This window comes from Acanthopagrus latus, chromosome 17 (assembly GCF_904848185.1).
Source record: "Acanthopagrus latus isolate v.2019 chromosome 17, fAcaLat1.1, whole genome shotgun sequence".
Classification (NCBI taxonomy): Eukaryota; Metazoa; Chordata; class Actinopteri; order Spariformes; family Sparidae; genus Acanthopagrus; species Acanthopagrus latus.
In genome coordinates, this window is record NC_051055.1 from 21817492 (window position 1) to 21838767 (window position 21276).

Here is a 21276-nt window from a genome sequence, read left to right on the forward strand (position 1 = left end):
CTGGTTGGTCTGGGGTACATCTGACCACTGAAGCACACTGTGTCAAATTAACACTGATTACAATGTGATATGTCTGTTGAAGTACAAGAAAACAATATCACAGCTGTGAGGCAGACAGTAAGGCATCAGTCCCTCAAAGCAGCCACATATACAACACTGAAGAAAATACATTCTGTTACTTGATATCTGTGACTTCTTTTTTTTTGCATCTCTGTGGATTTCTCTTAGATGCAGAAAAAGGCTTTTTTTCTTGTGTCCTTTTGTGTGTTCCATTTTCCCCACTGAATTCTGTTTTGTTTTCTTTCCCTCTTCAGTTTTTTTTCATCACTGCCCCATTTCTATCTTTCCAGGTTGGACTGGAGAGAAAGTATGTCTGGCTGGCGACAGTGCGGGAGGCAACTTGAGTGTGACGACATCGATGCGCGCTGCTGCCTTTGGTGTGCGAATGCCAGATGGCATTGTGGCAGCCTACCCAGCTACCCTGCTGACCGCCTACGCCTCACCCTCCCGTCTGCTAACACTTATGGATCCCCTGCTGCCACTCAGTGTGCTCTCCAGGTGTCTCAGCGCCTACGCAGGTAGGCGTGCGTGTGTCGGGGTGTGTGTGTGAGTGCCTTTTTAAAAAAAAAAAAAAAAAAAAATCAAGCCAGGATTTTTTTTTTGTGTGTTCTGTGAAGTTGAGAAATAAGTTTAGATCTATTTTCTTTCTGTCAAGCGTTTCTGCATGACTCTGCTGACTGCTGCTTCACATCATTCATACTCTGAATATAATGGTCTGGACTGTAGTTATAAGTCTGTTAACAATAATGATTAATAACCTAATCATGTATGCTGCTTGTGTTGCATAAATTATGAGGTTGTTACCTGAAGTTAAGATGTTGTTTTTTCTCATCCATTTTCATTATCAACTAATCTGTTCCTGTTCTATTGATTAGCCTCTGTAATCATGGAAAAAGTTAAAAAAGCAAGGTTTTCAAAGTACTTACCGTGTCTGACCAGCAGCTAAAACATTATTCAGTTTATGAAAAAAGCAAGCAGCTTTGACAACAGCTCACAGTAATAATCAATTATTCAGCTGATGTCTGCTCTGCCAGTCTTTTAGTTTTAGTACAGAAATAAATGATCACATAAATCATCTTGGATTTGACTGTGGTCTAAATCTCTGATATATCACGTAAATCTGTAAAGATGACCAACAAGCATTCAGTATATTTATTTAAGAATGTACAAAATATTCACGAAGTACTAACTCTCTGAAATGTATCATCCAGCTTGAATTGTGTCTACCAACAGCTCAACTTATCAGCAAATTGATTTGTGTCTTGTGTCATTAATGCATGTTTGTAAGGAGAAACTCTCACAATTCTGCTGATAAATTGTCAGTAGTCTAATATCAAGGGATATTTTCTGTCCTCTGTCTTCTTTCAATAACTGAACTAAACCACTAACAGTTTTCTGTTCACTCTTTCTGTCATCACTGTGTATCGCGGTCTGTAATACAAATTGCCCTGTGGTAGTATTGAACCCGCTCTCTGTGGTTTTCTTTACTTTGCTATTATTCATCTCCTATTATCTGTTGTTACTCATTCATGCTTATAGAAGAATGACAAAAACACTTTTAATCTCTGTAGTACATCTTTCTCTCCTTGCTAACCTTTCATCCTTACCTCCTTCGGCAGGCAATGAGCCGCAGACAGAGACACAGGTAGAGAAAGTGAGCACGCTGAGCCTGGTGAGGAGAGACACAGCGCTGCTGCTCAGAGATTTTCGACAGGGAGCCTCCAACTGGATCCACTCTCTGCTGGATTCCAACAGAGCCTCAGCCCCCCCCAGCACAGCTGCAGAGGCACCACCAGGAGCCACTGGTATACCACCGACTGCGACTGAGTGCATGAGTGTGTTTGTGCATGTGTGTGCAGTCAGGTGTTAGCTGAGATGTGGGTGGCATAAATGTGTTCTGCTTGGCAGCTATTGTGTTTCAAAGTTTTCTGTAGATGCAATCTGCTCGTATCTACAGCTCAGAACTTTGTGTGTGTGTGTGTGTGTGTGCCACCCACATTTTCAATGTGTTCATTAAATCACTTTATTTAAGTATTATGAGCGCAACAACATCAACAGCCCCAAAGTACATTAGCATATGGAGGAGTTTATTGACATGGATCCCCTTTATTCAGCATTTAACTAACCAATTATCGCTTTATCCCACCCTGTTGTGTAACACTCCTTCTGCCCCATTCATATCAATTCACCTCTTTGGAGCAGCCAGACTTTGACAGTAATTGTTAATTGTTGCCACCGTAAATCTGGTGGCGAATCGTAATTTCCCTGGTGTCCCCTTAGCTAAGGTGACACCCCCACAGCTGCAAAGCCCAAACTAATGAGAATGTCATTTGTGGGTGTACATTATTAAAAGGCCATCATGGTGCTGAGATGGTTCATTATTAAAGAGATGGAAGATAGGTAGCGCTTTGAGAAGAGACCAGCCAAGACGTCTCTTCCAGCTGTGTTTTGACGGCTCGGGGCGGGCTGATGATATCACCATGACAGCACTGTTTGAATTTCCCCCACCCACTTCTCCTTTCTCTTTTCTGATACATCCCAATTTGCATTTTAGGCTTTTAACTGTTGGCTGTCAACCAGAGGACATATGATAAGTAGAAACGGAAGTAGAATAAGTGAAAGTGGTTGTGTACTGTAGGCGTATTTTTTCCTGTGTCCTCCAGCTGCTATCGACCCCCAAGTACATTTGAGTATCCTCTTTATCTTATATAAACTATCCAATGTACTTTGTGTGGCTACTGGTTATATTAGGCCATATTTTGCTAATTTTCAAGTTCATACTTTTATTTTGGCATCCAAGTAGAATAGGTTTACGTACTTGATTTTTTTCATAAAAAACACATTATTTTGCCAGCATCCATTTTCAGACTGTCTTGAACGCTCTGTTTTAGCTATAGACCGAGACATCTTGCCTCTGTTCCGTGTATGGAGAGAGTTGCACATGCACATTACTTAACGGGCAGGATGTAGCCAATCAGAGGCAGAGTAGGGCAGGTCATGCTGAGAAAGGTAGTGTGATTTAAAATTACATTGCTACAGCAATAACAACTGTATGTCTGCTGACTGAATGGAGTGTATATATTTTATGTTAAATATATGAAAATATATATTTATGTTACGCCTGTTGTATAGTGATGCACATAAGTTAAGGAAGGACAGGCTTGACAAAACCAGGCATTTTAGGCAGTCCAGGACCAGTGTTTTCTGTGGGTTAGAGTAATTCTGATTTGTGTGGACAGGGATATTTTTACTTTGCAGACCTTTTACATGCACAAGAATGCTACATAACACACACAACACAATAAAGGAAAAGCCCAACGATCTCCTTGATGCCTTTTCTTTTGTATTTTTAATTCTGTTTTCCCAGTTGTCTCATTTATCTCTCTATCTCATTTCTTAGACACAGTGAGGAAGAGTATTTCAGAGGCATCCATCTCCTCTCCTCATGCTGACCCCCCTGTACCGTCAGAGCCTTCAGAATTCCCCAGCAGGAAATTATCTGTGAAGAGCCAGACTTGCCAGGACTTGGGATCCCACCACAATGCCACCTCTCACAGTTCACCACTGCTCTCTGAGCGCACCGTATGTCATGCTTGAACATGTTTACATTGAGATTAGCATGCTCTCAGCTGATGCTCTTATCCAGAAGAAGTTAACAGTATTAAACAGCTCACGGATGTTGCTGCTTAAGAGAACACTTGTTTGTTTGTGGGGATTGTCGTGGGATTCAAATCCTGTGATTTAACTCCCACAAGGTCTTTTAAATGTTTGTAAGTTGATGATTATTATTTGCACCAATGCCATGAAGAGAATTCAAACCAGCCTCATCTTTGAGCACTGTATCTCTATTTTCATACCACAAGCTTTAAACCGATTTAGCGCGCAGTTGCAGCCCTTGTTAAGATGTTGAACAGTTTCTAACCGTTTTGGCCCTCCGTCATACAATGCTATATTTCCTGCAGTGGTGTGAATGTGTCATCTTGTTGAACTCAGCTGAGATTATGTCACCCATGCTTCGCAAAAAGATTTTCTCACAAAATGCTGACTGAATATCAAAAATGTTTGGTCACGCGGATACTGTCAAGGTATTTCAGATTATCCCCTTGCATGTGTTTTCACACAGGCAGACTGGATTATTGGCTGGCTTTGGAAAAATAGCAAGCTGAGGTGATGTAAGATTTTAAATATGCTTTTCCCCCTTGAAATGGGAATCGTTCAGCCAACCCTCAGGCAGTGAGCCAAGGTTTTTAAAATATTTTCACAAGGACAGTGCTGGTGTGTGTATTTCTAATCAAGTTTGCTCTAAAATGTTTTATTTCCTTGCCATTACCCTGTCCCTTGACCCCCTCAGTGCTGTCTAACCTCACCTAAATATTTTCCTATCTCTTCTTTTATGTAGCCAGAAGATGTGAATTTCTTCCTCGCCAAGGATGCAGATCCCTCCATGCCCAGCAACCTGTCCTCAGTGGCCATACCACCCCCTGGTGGAGAGGAGGGTTCAGAGCTGGAGCACCCGAGGGAGTTTCCCCTGGGGTTTGAGCCGCTGCGTTCAGTGCAGCAAACAGAGATGAGGGTGCAGAGTTCTCCAGTGGTCAAGGATCCTTTCTGCTCTCCTCTGCTGGCTCCTGATAGCATGCTGAAAGGACTGCCACCTGTACATATAGTGGTAAGAAGAAGCTACAAAAATCCTTTGGAATTTAAAGGCGGTCATGAATTATAAAAGTCTTATGTAATCTAATATGAGGCTGCAAATTGCACATAAAAAAAACGTTCTGCCATATGATTTTGTCTCTTACTGATATTCTCTTTAATGATCCCCAGGATAAAGTATGAATACAGTTTTTCTTTAAAAGACAACCGCTCTTGTAATAGAGTGCTTGATTCTCCTAACTCCTCTCATCTTTGAAGAATTATGTAAAACCCATTTCCTTCTGTTTTTTTCTGTCTCACTGCCTAAGGTACAGCAGTAACCCGTCATCAATATCCATTTTGCTAAGCAGCCAACACAGCTAGAGTGTGCAGTGCATGCTTGGCACCACTGTTTACAGAAGGTTATCTTTAATCAGTATGGGTTCTCACACCATTATATTTGAAATTAGGGATGACCCGATCTTTTTTTTTTTTTACCTCGATACTGATTAGAGTCCTTTTAATATTTAGTCAATGCCGATATCGAGTTCTGATCTGATACTTAGATTTAACTACCGGTACTATTTTCCTAGATAATACAGCTGCATTAAAGAAAAAAATACCTGCATCTAAGCTGTTCCTTAATAGTTTTTAATTTTTTTTGTTGAAACAAAGTATATACTTTTATATCGCTCTTTCTTATTCTGCGTATGCTATTGCAACATTGGCCTACCATATTCCTTGTGGTAACAGGTGAGTCTGTGACGCTGCTCTGTGACAGCAGACCCTCGTGTACAGCCAGCTGAAATGTATGCGTGACGCACCCCATGCTTGGTACCTCCATATCATCCATTGCTATTTTTCATATTCCTGACATTGTCACGTAAAATGACGTTGACGCGTTGCTTATCTATTTCACACGCATTTCTCAGCATCTTCTCGATTTCCTGTTTTACATGCTCTGCTGTATGAGACCCATGGCACTAGTGTGCATACCGGCACATTGTAACTCGAAAGTGGAGTCAGTGTAATGTAATGCTGAGATGGTAGGGCATACCGGGGATTCAAAAACTCCAGGTGGCAAAGAAAACCCTGATCCTCCACCACGGAGATGAGATGGTTATCCAGAGCAATTAATTCAGTTAACTTCTCTGTAATATTTGGCCATGCCGCTGTCTTGAGGATATTTCCTTTTGAAAGTATCCACAAGTGTTTGCGGCATCGGTGCCTTTGCCTGTATTGCTTGAGTGAACTCGTTGTTTAACTTTGAGTGTTTTTTTTTTTTAATATGCCGTATTAATTAAGTAGCATTAAATGCAGCTCCTTTGTTGGCCCTCTGTGTAGCCGTCGTATTGCAGATATTATGTGTCGCAGCTGGGCTGCTTTCGCTTTCTAAATTAACCAATTTTCACACTGCAGACACAGAGTAATGTTACACATCTGATTTCTGCCACAAATTGTGCTCTGACATAAAAAAAAAAAACAGGCTTGGGTCCACGTTCACAATTGCCGATCCCTATGAGTGAAAAAATGCCTATATTGGACCCAATCCCGATCCTGCAGATCAGATCGGGACATCCCTATGTAATATTAGTTATTGTTCTTGGTGTGGACAATCCTTTATATGGTTAGATACTTGGGTCAAAGGTTGCTCTCATTTTGATCTTTAAGCTTGAATTTTAAGTCCTTGCTACTGTAAGTCCTTTTGTTGCATGAAGGATCCTGATTGTTCACATGTTTATTCCACATGTTTTAAAATTAGCAGATATGATAATGTGCGAGCATGCAGACCATGATTAGGAATGCTAATGGAGATGGGAGGAGCAGCAACGAGGTTTGAGAAGTAAAACAAGGCAGCCTCAAAATGTCAAGGGATAGAGTTCCAAGACTTTACACTGCTTACATTGTTGTATCAGATTAAGACAGAGTGTGATGGGAGAGATAGGGAGGGGAGATGAAGCCTGCCTGCTCTCTCATGTGAGAAGGGTGTTAATATGAAAATGGGGAAATTGGTGCTGATTTTAAAGTGGCTGGAGTGAGTCAGCGAGAATGTAAAGAAAGCAGGGACAAAAGCGAAGCTGGGACGCTTGGCTTCCTTTTCTTCATCCCTTAATTAAGATTCTTGACATGTCTGAAGGGAATCCTAATTTGCTTTTCACCATACCCCCTCTCTCCCCCTCTCTCCCCCTCTCTCCCCCTCTCTCCCCCTCTCAGGCTTGTGCATTAGACCCCATGCTGGATGACTCTGTGATGTTTGCCAAGCGTTTGAGGAACATAGACCAGCCTGTCACTCTGTGCGTGGTGGACGACCTCCCCCATGGCTTTCTCAGCCTATCGCAGCTCTCCAGGGAGACGAGGGAAGCTGCCAACGTCTGCGTGGAGAGAATTCGAGCTGTCTTCACCCAGTCTGACACACCCCCGGAGCCACGCAAGCACCGCAAGCTGGAACGGACCGATAGGGGTGTGTCAGCCTCTTCTGGGGAGGCAGGTACTCTCTGCGTTGGCCCCATTGAGGGAGTGGAGCTTACAGCCGGGAAAGGAGCTAAAATTGCTGATGGGGAGGGCTTAGTTGCTGTGGCGGGCCAGAATAACACCGACTCTGGTGGACCTTGAATAAGGTTTGAAAAAGAAAAGACTGCAGTCACCCAAGGAGTGAAGAGAGAAAGAGAAAATGAAAGTCAGACAGATTTAGGCAGTGCAACGCCTAAAAGGGAGAGAGGAAGTATCCTTAAAAAAAAAAATAAAAAACAGAAGGCGAGAGGACGTTGGGTATTCTAAGAGATTGCCCGGATTTTGAGTGACAAAAAAAGATGAGCAATGCAATAAAACTTCATCTGCTTTATAATTCTTGCTGCTCATCAGTGCAGCATCCTGCGCTGATACAAATCTGCCAGACAAAACGAACACACCCACAGTCATGTTTTAGAATAAAATGGTAATTTAGCAGCTACTTAGATCAAAGCACTCACCCACACACCCAGCACACACACTTAACAGAGTTGCCGTTAGGCAGCTGAGACTTGGACATAAAGCAGCGCAGAAGATTCTTGAGACGAGGCCTGAATGGGTGATTCATCTAGGCCACGGCAGTCATTTGAGGCCCCAATCAGACAGTGGTAGGAACACTATATGTTTCTGTATAGAGTCATCCCAGTCGAAATGGCCACTTGTCCTTTACGGAGCACTCTAAATCAAACTTAATAACTCCACATTGTGTTCTCCATTACGCCAGTTTGGCAGTCAATACAGCCCGCTTTGTGGATAGTAACTCTGTTGACTCTCTCCCAAATAGAATTAGAGAGCTAAAACACAACAGACTGACGGGCCCTAAACTGGATGAATTGATTCACTTGTTTTTTGAGATTCTGTTACATTTTTTAATCATATTATAAACCTATGCAGTAGTATTACTTGTGTTATTTATATCTTTTTTTTCTATTGCTGTATTCTAATCTTTGAATCATGACAAGTTTGTCTGTTGGTTTGTACACTTTATTGTTTGTTTAATGTAATCTTATGCGATTTTTTTTCCACATTTGTGAATGTGTTCAATATTTACCTCTGCTTCTTTGACACAGCTGCTCCGACATACCTTGCCTTTCCAATTAATCTCATATCCTACTCGTAGTAAAACATACCGATGGGATAAAGCGTAGAATATTATACAGGAGCACATTGCGCCGTCTAGATGCCGCCTGTTGTTTTTTTTATAGTGTTGATAGTTCTAATGCAAACATTGCATTTTAGTGATTGTTACAGTGAATTTTGTGAAGATGCACTGAAATACATTATTTTCTGAAGACAAGTACATGCTTGAAAGCCTGGCTCCCACCTAAATAAGTCTTTTTTATAAACACCTATATCCCTCGGATGTCTGAAAGAGTCAGTATAGGTTTATTATTTTCAAGACTGGAAACACTTGCTCTCCTCAAGAATTGAGTGAGAGAGAAAGGGGCATCCCACCCTGAGCTATCAATACTCATTTTAACCTCCACTTCGCTGATTTCCTCCCAGGTCGTCCCCACTCCTCGCCAGCCGTTATTGCTCACTCTCCATCTCTGCACAGTATGCAATGTGTCAAAATACCACTTCTCTTCAGCCAGGGTCTTTCCTCCCAGACAATCTGTTACTACAAATCGGAGGCTTTTAGGCAAAGCTCCAGGACCCTTAGCAAGAAAAGATTTTGTATGAGTGCTGTGTGAAAGCCACTGAACTTGTGCTTGGCCGACTCAAAGTGGACGGTGGTCCAGATTTCTTTCTTGCTCCCCACCATCACATTCATGACTTTGTTTTCGATAACACGAGGACACTCCTCTGAGCATGTTGCCACCGAAGCACTTTGAAGTACACAAAAATGTCCTTCGGAGGGTCAGTTCCTTGATCAGGTCCAACTAAATATAGATGCCAACAATGCTGGCACTGTCCTGCCCTTGCCTGGTAGCAGGACCAGGGTTGCCAAGTCTGTCGAGAAGGGATGCTGTGTGATGAATAGGATTTAGCTGAAGCTCCGAGTGCGAAATCCTCCCCCCGTAGAAGAGCAGGATTTTCAGCAGCAAAGTCATGCTACAGGATTAGCCCATGCTCACTTCTGTCAGCTTGCAGTACTTACCGCAATATTTTTAGTCAGATTGATGGAGAGAACCAGGGCCGTGAAGAGGAAGAAAGTAATATACTCATCCTCTTGGAGATGCTGGGCTGAAGTTACTGTACTTGGTTTACTAGCCGCTGTTTATGCGCACTCTGCACTTTTGCAGAGTTGATTTGTCGATCCATGCAGGTGTATTTTAAGCTAGAGCTTGTACATTTTTATTTCTGTACTGGTGCCTGTGTGTGTGTGTGACTCAAGTGGCGTTTGCATGTGCTTATTCACATGATCACGCCGGTCTCTGAGGAGTGTGAGAAACGTGAGCTCTCACAGGGGCGTGTCCTCGTTGTTTGTGTTCACGTAAAGACAGGAATGGCACTTTACAGTCAAGAGATTATTCACAGTATTAATCATCTGTTATCCATGTGTTGTCTTTGAAGTCCATAGACTGATGAAGAAATCAGTACTGAAAACACCACCGCCTGTGAAGCCCTGCAGGGTCGACTGGTCATTTGCACTTTGTTGTATAAATTATCAGCTACTAGAAAAACTTAAAAATTCACCAACTTGTTTTTTTCATTGACCTCCATATGCCTCTTGTCCTTTATGACCACTCATGCATCAGTCTAACCTGAGTGCAGGTGATTGACCCAGCGCTGCAAACTCTTCTGTGCAAAACACCAGATGGGCTCTCATCTCAGTGTTACAGTTTCCAAACTCAGCTGGCACTTTCATGGTTCCAACTCTGCTTGTATGCTGCCTTCAGTTCTGAGCTGAAATGTTTGATTTTGTGTTGTTTCAATTAGTGTTGCTGCCTAATTAGAGTGTCTATTTCTCGACCATCCACAGAACAACTTTATAATCACACATTTTCCAAAGTTTGCTGCTTTTCTTTGGTGGTTGAATTATCAGGTTGTACGGCATACCTCCACAGATTTACTCATCGAAAACACTTCTCGTTGGAGCTCCTTCCTGGCTCCATGCTGATTTCGGTGAAGTGCAATGCAAAGTGCAGTGCTGCTACAAACATGAGCTTGCTGCTTTATTGATGAGGTCTTAGGTAAAACTATGCAGTTACACACCAGCATTTCGCCATTTTTTTGTTTTCAGTCTTCGGTCTTTTTATTATTGTATTTTTATGTGTTTGAATCACCTCAAGGTTGGACTTCATAGTTACTATCACATGTTTAAGATTGAACATGATTCTTTCACAATTGTGTCAGTGAGTTCAACTTACATCAGCTGCTCCTCAGAAATGATTCCAAACCAGAAACACTTTGATGTATCCAACATGTGTGGTAAACTGTTGTTTATTGCTGTATAGTTATGTGTTTGAAATCACCTCAAGGGTGGACTCCGTTATCATACCAGTCCGTGCACCACAAACATTTTCCTGGAAACAAAATTCTTTCACAGTTGCGTCAGTGTCTTCAACTGATGTCAGCTGCCCCTCAGAAATGTTTCCAAGCGAGATACACTCATGTGATCTATCATTCAGACTTCCTGCAGTTGTGGTCACAGTTCCAAGCAGAACCAGAGACTGAAGCCTGAGTTTTGTAATGACTGTTTGGAAGCAAATGAGGTTCACTGATATTTTCAGCTTTCTTAAATGATGCTCACATGTGATCTGACAGCCTGCAGTTGTATGTTATCTTTTTTTGAATGCTTGTGTAGACAAAGTGCATGCTCAAATCTGAAAAATTATCACAAATTTAAGTTTGTGAATGTGCAAAGTTATGTGTTAAAAAAGGAAAGAAGAAAAAAAAGATGTGTAGCTGTATAAATATTTTGTTATTTTATCTTAATTCACACATTTTAGTTAATGTATGTATTATTCCACTTGCACACAAAAGGTATTATACAACAGCAGGCTGTGGAAGAAGAACAAAATGTATATATTATCAGCCCTTATTTGTTTCCATAAAGATGTGCTGTCCTGGCTGTTTAGTGTTTGCTGTTAACTGGCATCATTGAAAATGCAGGTGCTAGCCAGTGTCATAGCCCGTCTGCGCTCCGTATGCAAATCGTTCCGCATTGTAAAATGCATTTCTGATGTAGAATATGATTAGCCTTTTAAAAGAAAACAAGCCATAGACTGGAAAACAAAGCTGTTTTAAGTTTACTTGTTTTTTTACGTTTTAATTTTCTTTTGTTCAAAACACCGCAAGTGCAAACCTGTGAATAAAAAAGAATGTATATGAAACATTATCTGATTCATGTAGATATTTTTACTTTCAGATTTGTTAATCTGATTGCTGATTGATTGCAGAGTGATTGAGTTGGACTGCATTTTCTTTGCAGGTTTCATACTTCAATGTAATTTCCGAATCACTGCAAGTAGGCTGGTTTCTTCCTTTTGTTGATTTTTATCTAAATAAATATATTCTCCCATGAGCCTGCTGTTCTGTCGTGTTTTATCTCATGAATTAACCTTTTCTTTGCACTGATCAAACTAAAAGTTAAGTAAAAGTCCCTGAGGATAAAAAAGAGAAGAAGAGAGATTGTCAGTGATCTATCTGGCCAGATATTCTGGATATATCCAATGGGTTTTTGATGTATCATTGCGTTTGATAATAAAAACTTTTAATTGAATTTTACCAATATCTTGATTCAGTCAGGACTCAGGGAAAGGTCAGTTACAAAGCTGACCTTTTTGTAAACATAAAAGTGTCAGATCAAATCCAAAAAATACACAAGGCACAGACCTCTCTGTATTATTCATTTATCCTAGTTGGTGAGCACAGAGGAAAGTGGAAAGTAACCGCTCTGATGCTGCTTCATATTCATATTACGCCACAGACATTTCAGAGGCAAACATTTATTTACACTCCATCATATTTTATCTGGCAGCTTTAGCTACTTTGTGAATGAAGATTAAACACACCAAGGTTATAAAATATGGTTTTGTGTGGATAAACAACCCAATGATACAGACATTGTAAAACTGGCTCCACTTTGAGCATCTACAGCAGTAAGATCCAGTGGTATACATACATACATACATACATACATACATACATACATATATATATTTTTGATATGTAAATTCTGTTGATATTTCAGTATTTGCTCTATTTTGAAAGCACATATTATACATACTAATATTTCCTACAAGTATTGGACACAGTGCTTATAATAGCTTAAAGGTGCAATAAGTAAAAATTGGTCACCTGTTGAGTTCATACTCCCACCACATGGGGGCAGCATATCACCAGAGTAGCTGCTAATGTCTTGTTCATCTGACAACAAAACCTGTAACTTAAACCTTGTAGAGCTGCTCCTGTATATTAACAGCTCCTTTCACATAACTGCAGTTGTCAGTCTGAGCACACGTATTATGATTTTCATCTTCGTTCTCTGAGCCGAGTTGGCGGCCACGTTGGCGTTGGTGACCTGTGTTGAGTGAGACGGTGAAGTTCACTGAGTGGTTCAACACAAAACCAGATGATATTTTAATTTATTGACTTGGAAAACTATCTTTCAAATACAAAAATGTGCGTGTGACTCATGACACAATTCAAGTGGGATCAAAACATTATTTGTATTTTCTCCATTAACCACCACGCAATGTTTGTCCTAAATAATGTTCCATGGAGTAAAAAGATAATTTTCCAAGCCAATCAAGTTGCAGTTGGTCATCATTAAAGGAAAATATCATCTAATTTTGTGTTAAACTGCTTAGTGGACTTCATCATCTCACTCAACACACATTGCCAACACACCAACATGGCCACCAACCCGCCACAGAAAAGGTACTAAAAAAGGAAATAACAAAAAAAATCTCCTCATAATGACAACTGCAGTTATGTGAAGGGAGAGTTCATCAGATATGTGAGCTGCTGATATACAGGAGCAGCTCTACAGCGTTTAATTTACAGGATCAATAAGTTGACGTCACTCATGCAACTGTTGGCTGTGAAATCTTTATAATTACATACGTTCAATCTTATATTTCACTAATTTTAAGACAAATTATGACTTTGTTGACTTGCAAAATGATCTTTTAAATTGACAAACATCATCTGTGTTATATAATTCAATTCAAATGCGATGGTTAAATCATTTGTCTCTCCTCATTCGCTACCATACGGAGCTTTTCTGAAATAAGGCCCCATGAGAGAAACCGGAGGGGTCATAAAGTTTTTTTATTGATGAAACATAAAAACTTACATTTCATCACATTTTTTAGTTCATTTTTGAATGTTTCAAACTAGAAATCTGACACATTGCCCGTTTAATCAAAGCTTCATGAGTGCTGCTGTGTTGATCTACAGGACAGGAGTGCAGGAAAAGTGACATAGTTTCAGGAAAGTCGGCATTGATGCGGCAATTAGACATCATCCCTGCTGATATGTACGCCGGTGATCAGTGATGCAGTAATGTGAGCCAGGAGGCCAGGTATCATCTGTCTCGGCGCCTCTTCATTAAAGGTGTGTGACCTCCAATGAAAACATGATTGCAATCAGTGATGGCATTTTTTAATGTGTGGACGTGTCGCATTCTCAGAGGCACGAGCGGAAAGCGGGAGCGCGCACTCTGTTAACCCTCCCCAACCACACACACACACACACACACACACACACACACACACACACACACACACACACAGCATCCTCTATTCCAGGGGGCCACAGGCAGTGAAAGCGCCGCCGTGAACGCGCTCCGTGCCCGAGCCGTTTCCTCCTCGCGCGCTCCCGCCTCAGAGACAGGGCTCGTGGAGAGCCCGGAGAGCAGACGAGCGACAGCAGGGGAGAGAGAAAGATGGAGGTGAGGGTCGGGGAGAGACTCCTGTGCCTGGCCGCGCTGTCCTGCGTCTTCTTCGCGGACTCGGTCCTCGGGAAATACGTCAAAGGCATCGTCAACACCAAAGAGGTGAGCGCTGCCGGCTTCATTCGTCTCTTTTCATTAGTTGCGACAATGACACCGTCACAGACCGAGAGCAGCGGGGAAGGGGACTCGACTACGCAGGTGTCTCTGTGACTGTGCCGCGGTCAGACGGAGAGTCTGTGCCCCGAAAATCCACCGTTAAGTTGCCTCGGAGGTCCACGCGCCGCCGCGTGAAGCGCACTCACCTCTGTGCCGCCGTGCAGTTGCGCGCCATCTGCGCGTGTGTCATCTGCGGCGTATATTTCACCCTCATTACGGTCTCTGGCATCACTGTAGCCCCGCTGAGCGGCATCCCGCCAGTCCACCGCAAAACAGTCCAGCTCCCCCAGCTGCGGTCGCACATCTCCAAAAACCAAACCGTTTTTTTTTGTTTTTGTTTTAAACGTGCGTGTTGTTTCTGCTTAAATTTAAATGAGCTGCGTGTTGGTGATGAGAAGCCGTTACAGGTGTGCGTCATATGGCTTCTGTTCTGGGGCTCAGCGCTGGATTGTGCGGAGGGTCCTCTTGAGAGGACAGACACACCAGCAGCCGACATCTCCTCCGAGTTGAGCATGTTGAAAATGTGCAGCTGGGCAAGATACACGGAGCTCTTGTGCTTCTGGAGGCTACCACCTGCTGTGTTCCTCACCCACCCCCCTGCTGCTATTCTCTCGAGTTCGTGGATCAAGTTTGTAGTGTCGATTCGCTACCGTTTCTTCTTGTGAGTTCAGCAAGACGGACCACTGTGCAGACAAAGTAGGCTGCATAACCCCGCTGTCAAATAAGCCTGATTCATCCTCATGCAGGGCATTGTGGTAATTCTGTTGGGATTTCTGCAGAAACACATGCAGCAGGGGTCTTATTTGTCTCCATGAAGCAACAGGGGACACAGCTGACCTCTCAGTCTGTGAAGTCAGCTGTGCCCAGAGATTCAAACCGTGGGGTGAAAAGTTAGAATTAATTCAAAACGCTGTATCGGAGGCAAACAGACTTGTGAAGAAGCCTCTTGGATGACAGCTAAACAGCCTCAGGAAGCTGAAACAAGTGCAGCTATTGCCATGACCTGGATGACTCAGAATCATCATCAAAGGAAATTAATATTTCGCAAACAGGAAAAAAAAAAAAAAGAAAGAATACACATGACACTTGAGCTGTTTGATGTGAAGCTGATGTGCGTAGATTTCTTTGTTTGCCTGACAAGTCAGTTGAGAATCATGTAAATCATAGAGGAGCAGCCAATTTTTGCATGTGAGAAGCTAAAAACCATCCAATGTTTGGCATGTAGGGTGAAACCGCTCCCTTTCTGAAGGGAAAAGAGTGGCTGCAGTAGTCACTGACATGTGCCATGAATCACACACGTGATGTTTGTCAGGTTAAAAGATATTATATCAAATCATGAAAGTCACAGTTGTTGTTGAAGTTAGCAAAGTACCATTCAGTTTTGTGGAATACTGCTAAATTGTCTCGCTCGATATATGTTGCCACGATCCAACTAGATAGACTTCAACTTAAAAGAGGTCTAATATAATCAATGAGTTCAGCTGCAGTTAAAACAATGTTTACAAGTTTATTAAACAAACCATAAACCACCTAGAAATAACTCATGAATTCAAAACGATGAACTGATGGGTCGACCAGAATGACCCAAAGAATGGCAGTCGCCCGTTGGAGCGGTGGCTTAGCCTCTACCCTTAACACGTCACTAACAAACCAAAATAAAGCTGCAAAAAATAGCTCCATGGACCCATCGAATAACCCCCCAAAAAAACAAAAGCTTGACCACTGTTAAAGGTGGAAGAGAGAGAGACAGAGGGAGAGAGAAAGAGCCTAGTTCCCACCTCCTCTTATTGATTTAGTGTCGATGACTCCGGAGTAGTTACACCTGAGAGAAAGAAGGACAAGACATCCATCGACGTTCTTAAATCATAACCAGCGGGGAGGGAGGGGAGGAGCAAGTGGCATTAGTCACCAACACTGACGTGGCCATCTCTGCGGTGCAGAAGTTTGAAAAACAGGTGAAAATCACAACAAGTCTGCCACACTGACAGCAGGGATCATGTGAGTCAGTGAGTCAGGAACGGCTCCACAAGGTTTTTTGGTTATGGGCGTTAAACAAAATGATGTCACTTCACTGCTGGGTGTATAGTCTTTTGGCCTAACACTTGATTGGTTTTATGACAAACTGACATCCTTGAGTTGCCTCTCTGCTGTTGCCCCATGACTAAATGATGCAATAGTTATTACTGAACTGTAAAGGAGACATATTATGCTCATTTTCAGGTTCATAGTTTTATTTTGGGATAATACTAGAATAGATTCACATGCTCAATGCTCAAAAAGCGCATCGGTTTTCTCACACTGCCCTGTGCTGCAGCTCTGTGTCCCCCCTCTGTCTGTTTTAGCCCCTGTTTCTTGAAGGCCCCTCCTTCCAAATACCCAGTCTGCTCTGATTGGCCAGCTCACACATGCCTGAGCCAACAGTGGAGTCTCTCACAGTGTCTCTGGTCAGCTCTGTCATGTTTGTTGGCTTCCAGTTAGCTCAGCTTCCGCTGTGAATATAAATAGAAATGATGCAAATGTGTGACATGGTGACATTAAGATGTCAACCAAATTAAAGGCGAGACTGCTGAAGAGACATTTCAGGCACTTCAGGAGCAGTGTTCTCTGTAGGAGAGAGGAGCTCCCATCGGTGTAGACTTCTTTTTTTTTTTACCTTCCAACACGTCTCCTGTAAATCTCTATCATGAGCGTCCTCAGGTGTTGATACCTTCGGCTTTGTGACCAGCATGATTGATGAGGAGGTGATTATGTTGTTGCACGCTTCAGCTCCGGTCACACTGTGATGGTTGTTCAATGTAGTTGTAAAAAATCAAAGAAAGATTGGTTGTATGTTTAGAAATCTCCCTCCGTTGAAACACGTTGTGAACATTTTGCGCCAACATGCGCACTCAGGTGTTTCCTGCACCACAGATTTTCTTGTTTTGCCAAAATGCAACTTGACAGCAAAAAAACAATGGAACTCTCAGCCACTGCGCACTGCTATATCACCTTACTTGTAGATCACCTTACTTGTTTCCCCTCCACAGAAAACAGAGAACAGAATCTATCAGACACCAGGCAGTTTGAGCCAACAAGCTTTAATTCCCACTCCTGCTCACCAACTTGTTGTGCTCACATTCCCTAAACTGTGACGACAGTAAATCTAAAAAAAAAAAATGCGGCAAGAACTGAGAGATTGAAGTCACCGGTTTGAATCCCCGGGATGACGACGGGGGATCTGAATGGATAAATTGAACAGGAGTCACTCAACCATCCATCACTGCTGTTCAGATGCCCTTGAAGGCAGCGCTGAATCTGCACCTGCTCCAGTGGAGCTGCTCAGTGGCCGGCAATAGGTTGCACTGGGCAACTTCCGTGTGTGTGTGTGTGTGTGTGAGTCTCCTGCTCATGAGTAGGAGTGTATCAATTTTTCTTTACCTCTGCAGCAAATAAGAATATATAGTTCTAGTCAACCTGTCTTGTTATATAAGGATGTAAATAATAGGTTTTACATAATAGATAAATCATGCACTTAAACTGTTTCATAGAGCTGCAACTAACGGTTATTTTCATTGTTTATTTTCTTGATTCTTGTTTTAGTTCGTGTGTCTTCAAACTTGGGCAGCAGTAAAGGATTAGTTTCAGATGTGGCAAAAATACCCACAGTCTTTAATTGAGTAGAACATAGAATTAATCCAATTACAGGCACTGACTGTACTCAAAGTATGAAAGTAGAAAGTATAACTCTGGAGGAACTTTCCACCAGCCATTTGTGTGCAAAGCTAACTGAACCTCCTGTCGTATTAACAGAATTCAAAGACTTTTAAACTTAAAGGTAGAATCAGTGGGATTTATCCAAGTTGTTCGTAAATGCAGCAGAGAGAAAGTCGAGGGTTCGTTGTTCATTCCCAGGATGTCAAATACCGACATTTCTGGTCGGTAAAGCCTCTGGAACAGCAAAGAATTGACAAAATGAGAAAATCCAGTCAAATGGCTGCAGGGTATCCGCATATACAAGACACTAACACGCCTTTTCTCCCCATCCGAGTCTCCCTCTCTGCATGCTTCTTCTTGCTACGTCTGCTGTACGTGATATGCTCTGGTAGGTTTAAATCAGTCTTGTGAATTTGGGGAGGCGGCATGCATTGACATGAAATAAAAATGATTCCCGTCAAATGCATTGAAACTAAAGTAACGAGCCTGTTCTGAATATATAAGGAGTTATATATATATATATATATATATATAAGTTCAGATATCTGTGTTTAATATTAAGGGAGTAAAGGTAAAAAGTTGTCAGGACAATAAATACCCATACTTGCTTTGCTGATCAGGCGAGTTTTGAGATGTTTGGTCTAGGAAACAGTGAAAAAATCAGTGTTTCCCAAGTTGGCATACTTAACCAAAGATATTCAGTTTACTGTCGTAGAGTAAAGAAACCAGAAAATATCCACATTTAAGAAGTATTTATCAAAATGGTTGGAAATTAATTTGATATGTGTTAACTGTTCCAGCTCTCAAATATATTTGGCTCATTATCATAAAAGGCTATTTAAAAAAAATAATGCTATTATGCATTTTAAAGGCTGAGGCTTGTGGATTTGGGGCAGTTTTCCTTGAAAGATTATTGAAACCATTGCCAAAATATTTAAAGATGGTTTTTCTATTGATTTGTTAATTGATTGATGGACTCATTGTTGTAGTTTTACTATATTTTGGGAAAGAAAATGCTTATTTCTTACCTTCAAAAGATTTTTCTTGAACCTTGAAGTTGTTTTTTCTTGCCTCGCTGCCTCAAGGACCATTTGACAACCTCGGCAAAACTTCAGAGCTCTCAGAATGATGTCAGGCAACACCTGACTTGACATATTGATATTATGTTTGTGTGTGTGTGTGTGCATGAATGTGTGCGTGCACACTTGGTGTATTCTGTTAACACTACATCACTTGTGCTTGTGCCTTTCTACCCCAAGGTCATCCCCCAACTCTAATGCACAACCCCTCTCACGCAGATTTACACACTGACACACACATGCGCTCACACACACACACACACACCCCTTCAATCCCATGATGCTGTAGCTTTCAATGTCTACAGAGGTGAGAGCAGCGTTAGTGCAGAGCTGTAAATTGAGAAACATAATTTACCACACTGGGAGGGATGAGCTGCTGAAACCTGTGGTGCGGCTGGAGCCAAACAGAGAAACACAAGCAAAGTTATCCAAAGGCATCGGTGCTTCAGACTGGTCAACAGCTTTATTCGGGCTGGTCGATGTGTACAATTGGCTTTAGTGGCTCGTGTGGAGTCACTGATAAAACGTCCCTCGGTAGCAGCTTTAAGGTCAGGGGAAGGTCGGCGTATTGAATCCAGCTCTGGGAAACAAAATAAAAAAACTCACAGCTGACAGCACAGGACCCCCTGAGCAAGGCAGTAAATCCACACTGTGCTTCAGCCTGGCTGCCCTGTGTCAGTGTCTCTAAAGCTGTGCTAGTTTGCCACAGACGGATGTTAAACTTGTACAAAAGCAAAGTCCTTGTCTGACCTCAGGATGGCCTGAGCTGTTGCTCGGTTACATTTGCTGGTTTGCTTTACCAGTTTGTGAAACCTCTGAGTCCAATTAAGGCTGTAACTATTGATTTTTGTTATTATTGATTAATCTTCTGATTTGCCAGAGCTCAAAGTGACATCTTCAAATTGCTTCTTTTGTCCAACCAGTAGTGCAAAACCCCAAAAGCTCTTCACCTGCTATCACAAATGACAAATAAAAGCGGCAAATTATTCAATTTAAAGGGGCAACGTATACGATTTTCAGTTGAAAACATTCAAAAAGTAAATTTGGATGTTTGGAACGGGATATAAATAAATATCATTTAGGACAATATGACGTCCATGTATTATGTTGCAGAGATGCTGATGAAGTTAGCATGTTGACAAACTAGCCCCGGTCCCAAATGGTCCAAAGCTCCTATGCTAGTAATGTTAACACCAACTCCCTCTGTCGGTCTCCAATGCTTGAACAGTGACTTACACGATTAATCGATTATGAAAAAATAGTCGGCAACTGAATCACTTTATCAACATTGTGATTGCAGTTTGACTTGTAGTTATTTTGTATAAATCAAACCACGTGACTGTACTTGTGGTCGACATGGTACTGAATGAGGTCCAGTGATGCACGATAAAATTCAGACCGATAAATTATCCAGCCAGTTATCTGGCCAATAAATAGAGCTGATGATATGATGCCATATAGCTTTCATTGACTAAAGAAGTGCAGCATTTTCACACTTGGTTTGTGATCTGCCAGTAAACCTAGAGAAGAAGAACTGCAGCAGATGTGTTGTATAGATGTAGACATGTTGTTGCCGGTGTGGACGTTTGTTTTTCTCTACAGCTTCAGAGGAGGACAACAGGTTTTCAATTTCCAATACATGTTCTGCAAGTGTTAAGAGAGGAGGGAAAGTCTAGAGTGTTAGTACAACAAGATTTACTAGAGCTGGGGAATATTAAATCATCCATCTCTGCTTCTGTTTAAAATACAAAATGTGAAATGTATGGTTATCTTATTGTAGCCGGCCACGAGAAGCAGGTTATTGTCAGTTACATGTTGTGAATCCCTAATAAGGCCCCTTGTTTGTGCCAAGTATTGTCATAATTTGCTGTTCTTTCAGCATGAATAGAATCACATAAACAAGTAATCATTAGCACAGTTGCTAGATGTTGAGGTAGTGAAATTCGAGGGTAAACTTGAATAGTGATCTATAGAGAACATATGCCTGTGTAGTCTCCCACATGCTGCCCAAGTGTGAAAGACATCAGCATGCAGAGAGTTTATTTCTTCGAGCAGCAGATGAAAGTTTCCTTTCTGTTGTTCAGCCAACTCAAGAATTGACATCTGCTTGGTAAAATAAGTCAAAGGAGTGCATTCACCAGCTCAAACTCAGTTGCTGAAGCTTGTTAAGAAACTTTTGGGTATATAGTTTAAACCCAACTTGGAGCTCTTTGTAAATTGCGAAGTTGATATTAAAAAATAATCAATCTTTCAGCCCTAGTTTTCTGCATTTTCGTGGGGATTGATGATGTAGAGAACCAGACC

At 41.8% G+C, this 21276-nt stretch overlaps 2 protein-coding genes across 4 annotated transcripts in view; both read left to right on the forward strand.

Moving 5' to 3' along the window:
- Positions 1-11668, forward strand: part of lipeb (lipase, hormone-sensitive b) — a 31161-nt gene extending 19493 nt beyond the window's left edge. For all 3 annotated transcript variants that reach the window (XM_037073767.1, XM_037073769.1, XM_037073768.1), the window contains exons 9-13: positions 351-578; positions 1680-1865; positions 3461-3642; positions 4460-4726; positions 6904-11668. In XM_037073767.1, the coding sequence (XP_036929662.1) occupies positions 351-578; positions 1680-1865; positions 3461-3642; positions 4460-4726; positions 6904-7302 (1262 nt within the window). In that variant the 3' untranslated portion in view covers positions 7303-11668. The remainder of the gene's footprint in view (positions 1-350; positions 579-1679; positions 1866-3460; positions 3643-4459; positions 4727-6903) is intronic.
- Positions 11669-13411: 1743 nt separating this feature from the next.
- The window catches only part of tmem145 (transmembrane protein 145), a 51159-nt gene continuing 43294 nt past the window's right edge, over positions 13412-21276 (forward strand). Inside the window, exon 1 of the mRNA XM_037073216.1 lies at positions 13412-14146. Within this exon, the coding sequence (XP_036929111.1) occupies positions 14036-14146 (111 nt within the window). The 5' untranslated portion in view covers positions 13412-14035. The remainder of the gene's footprint in view (positions 14147-21276) is intronic.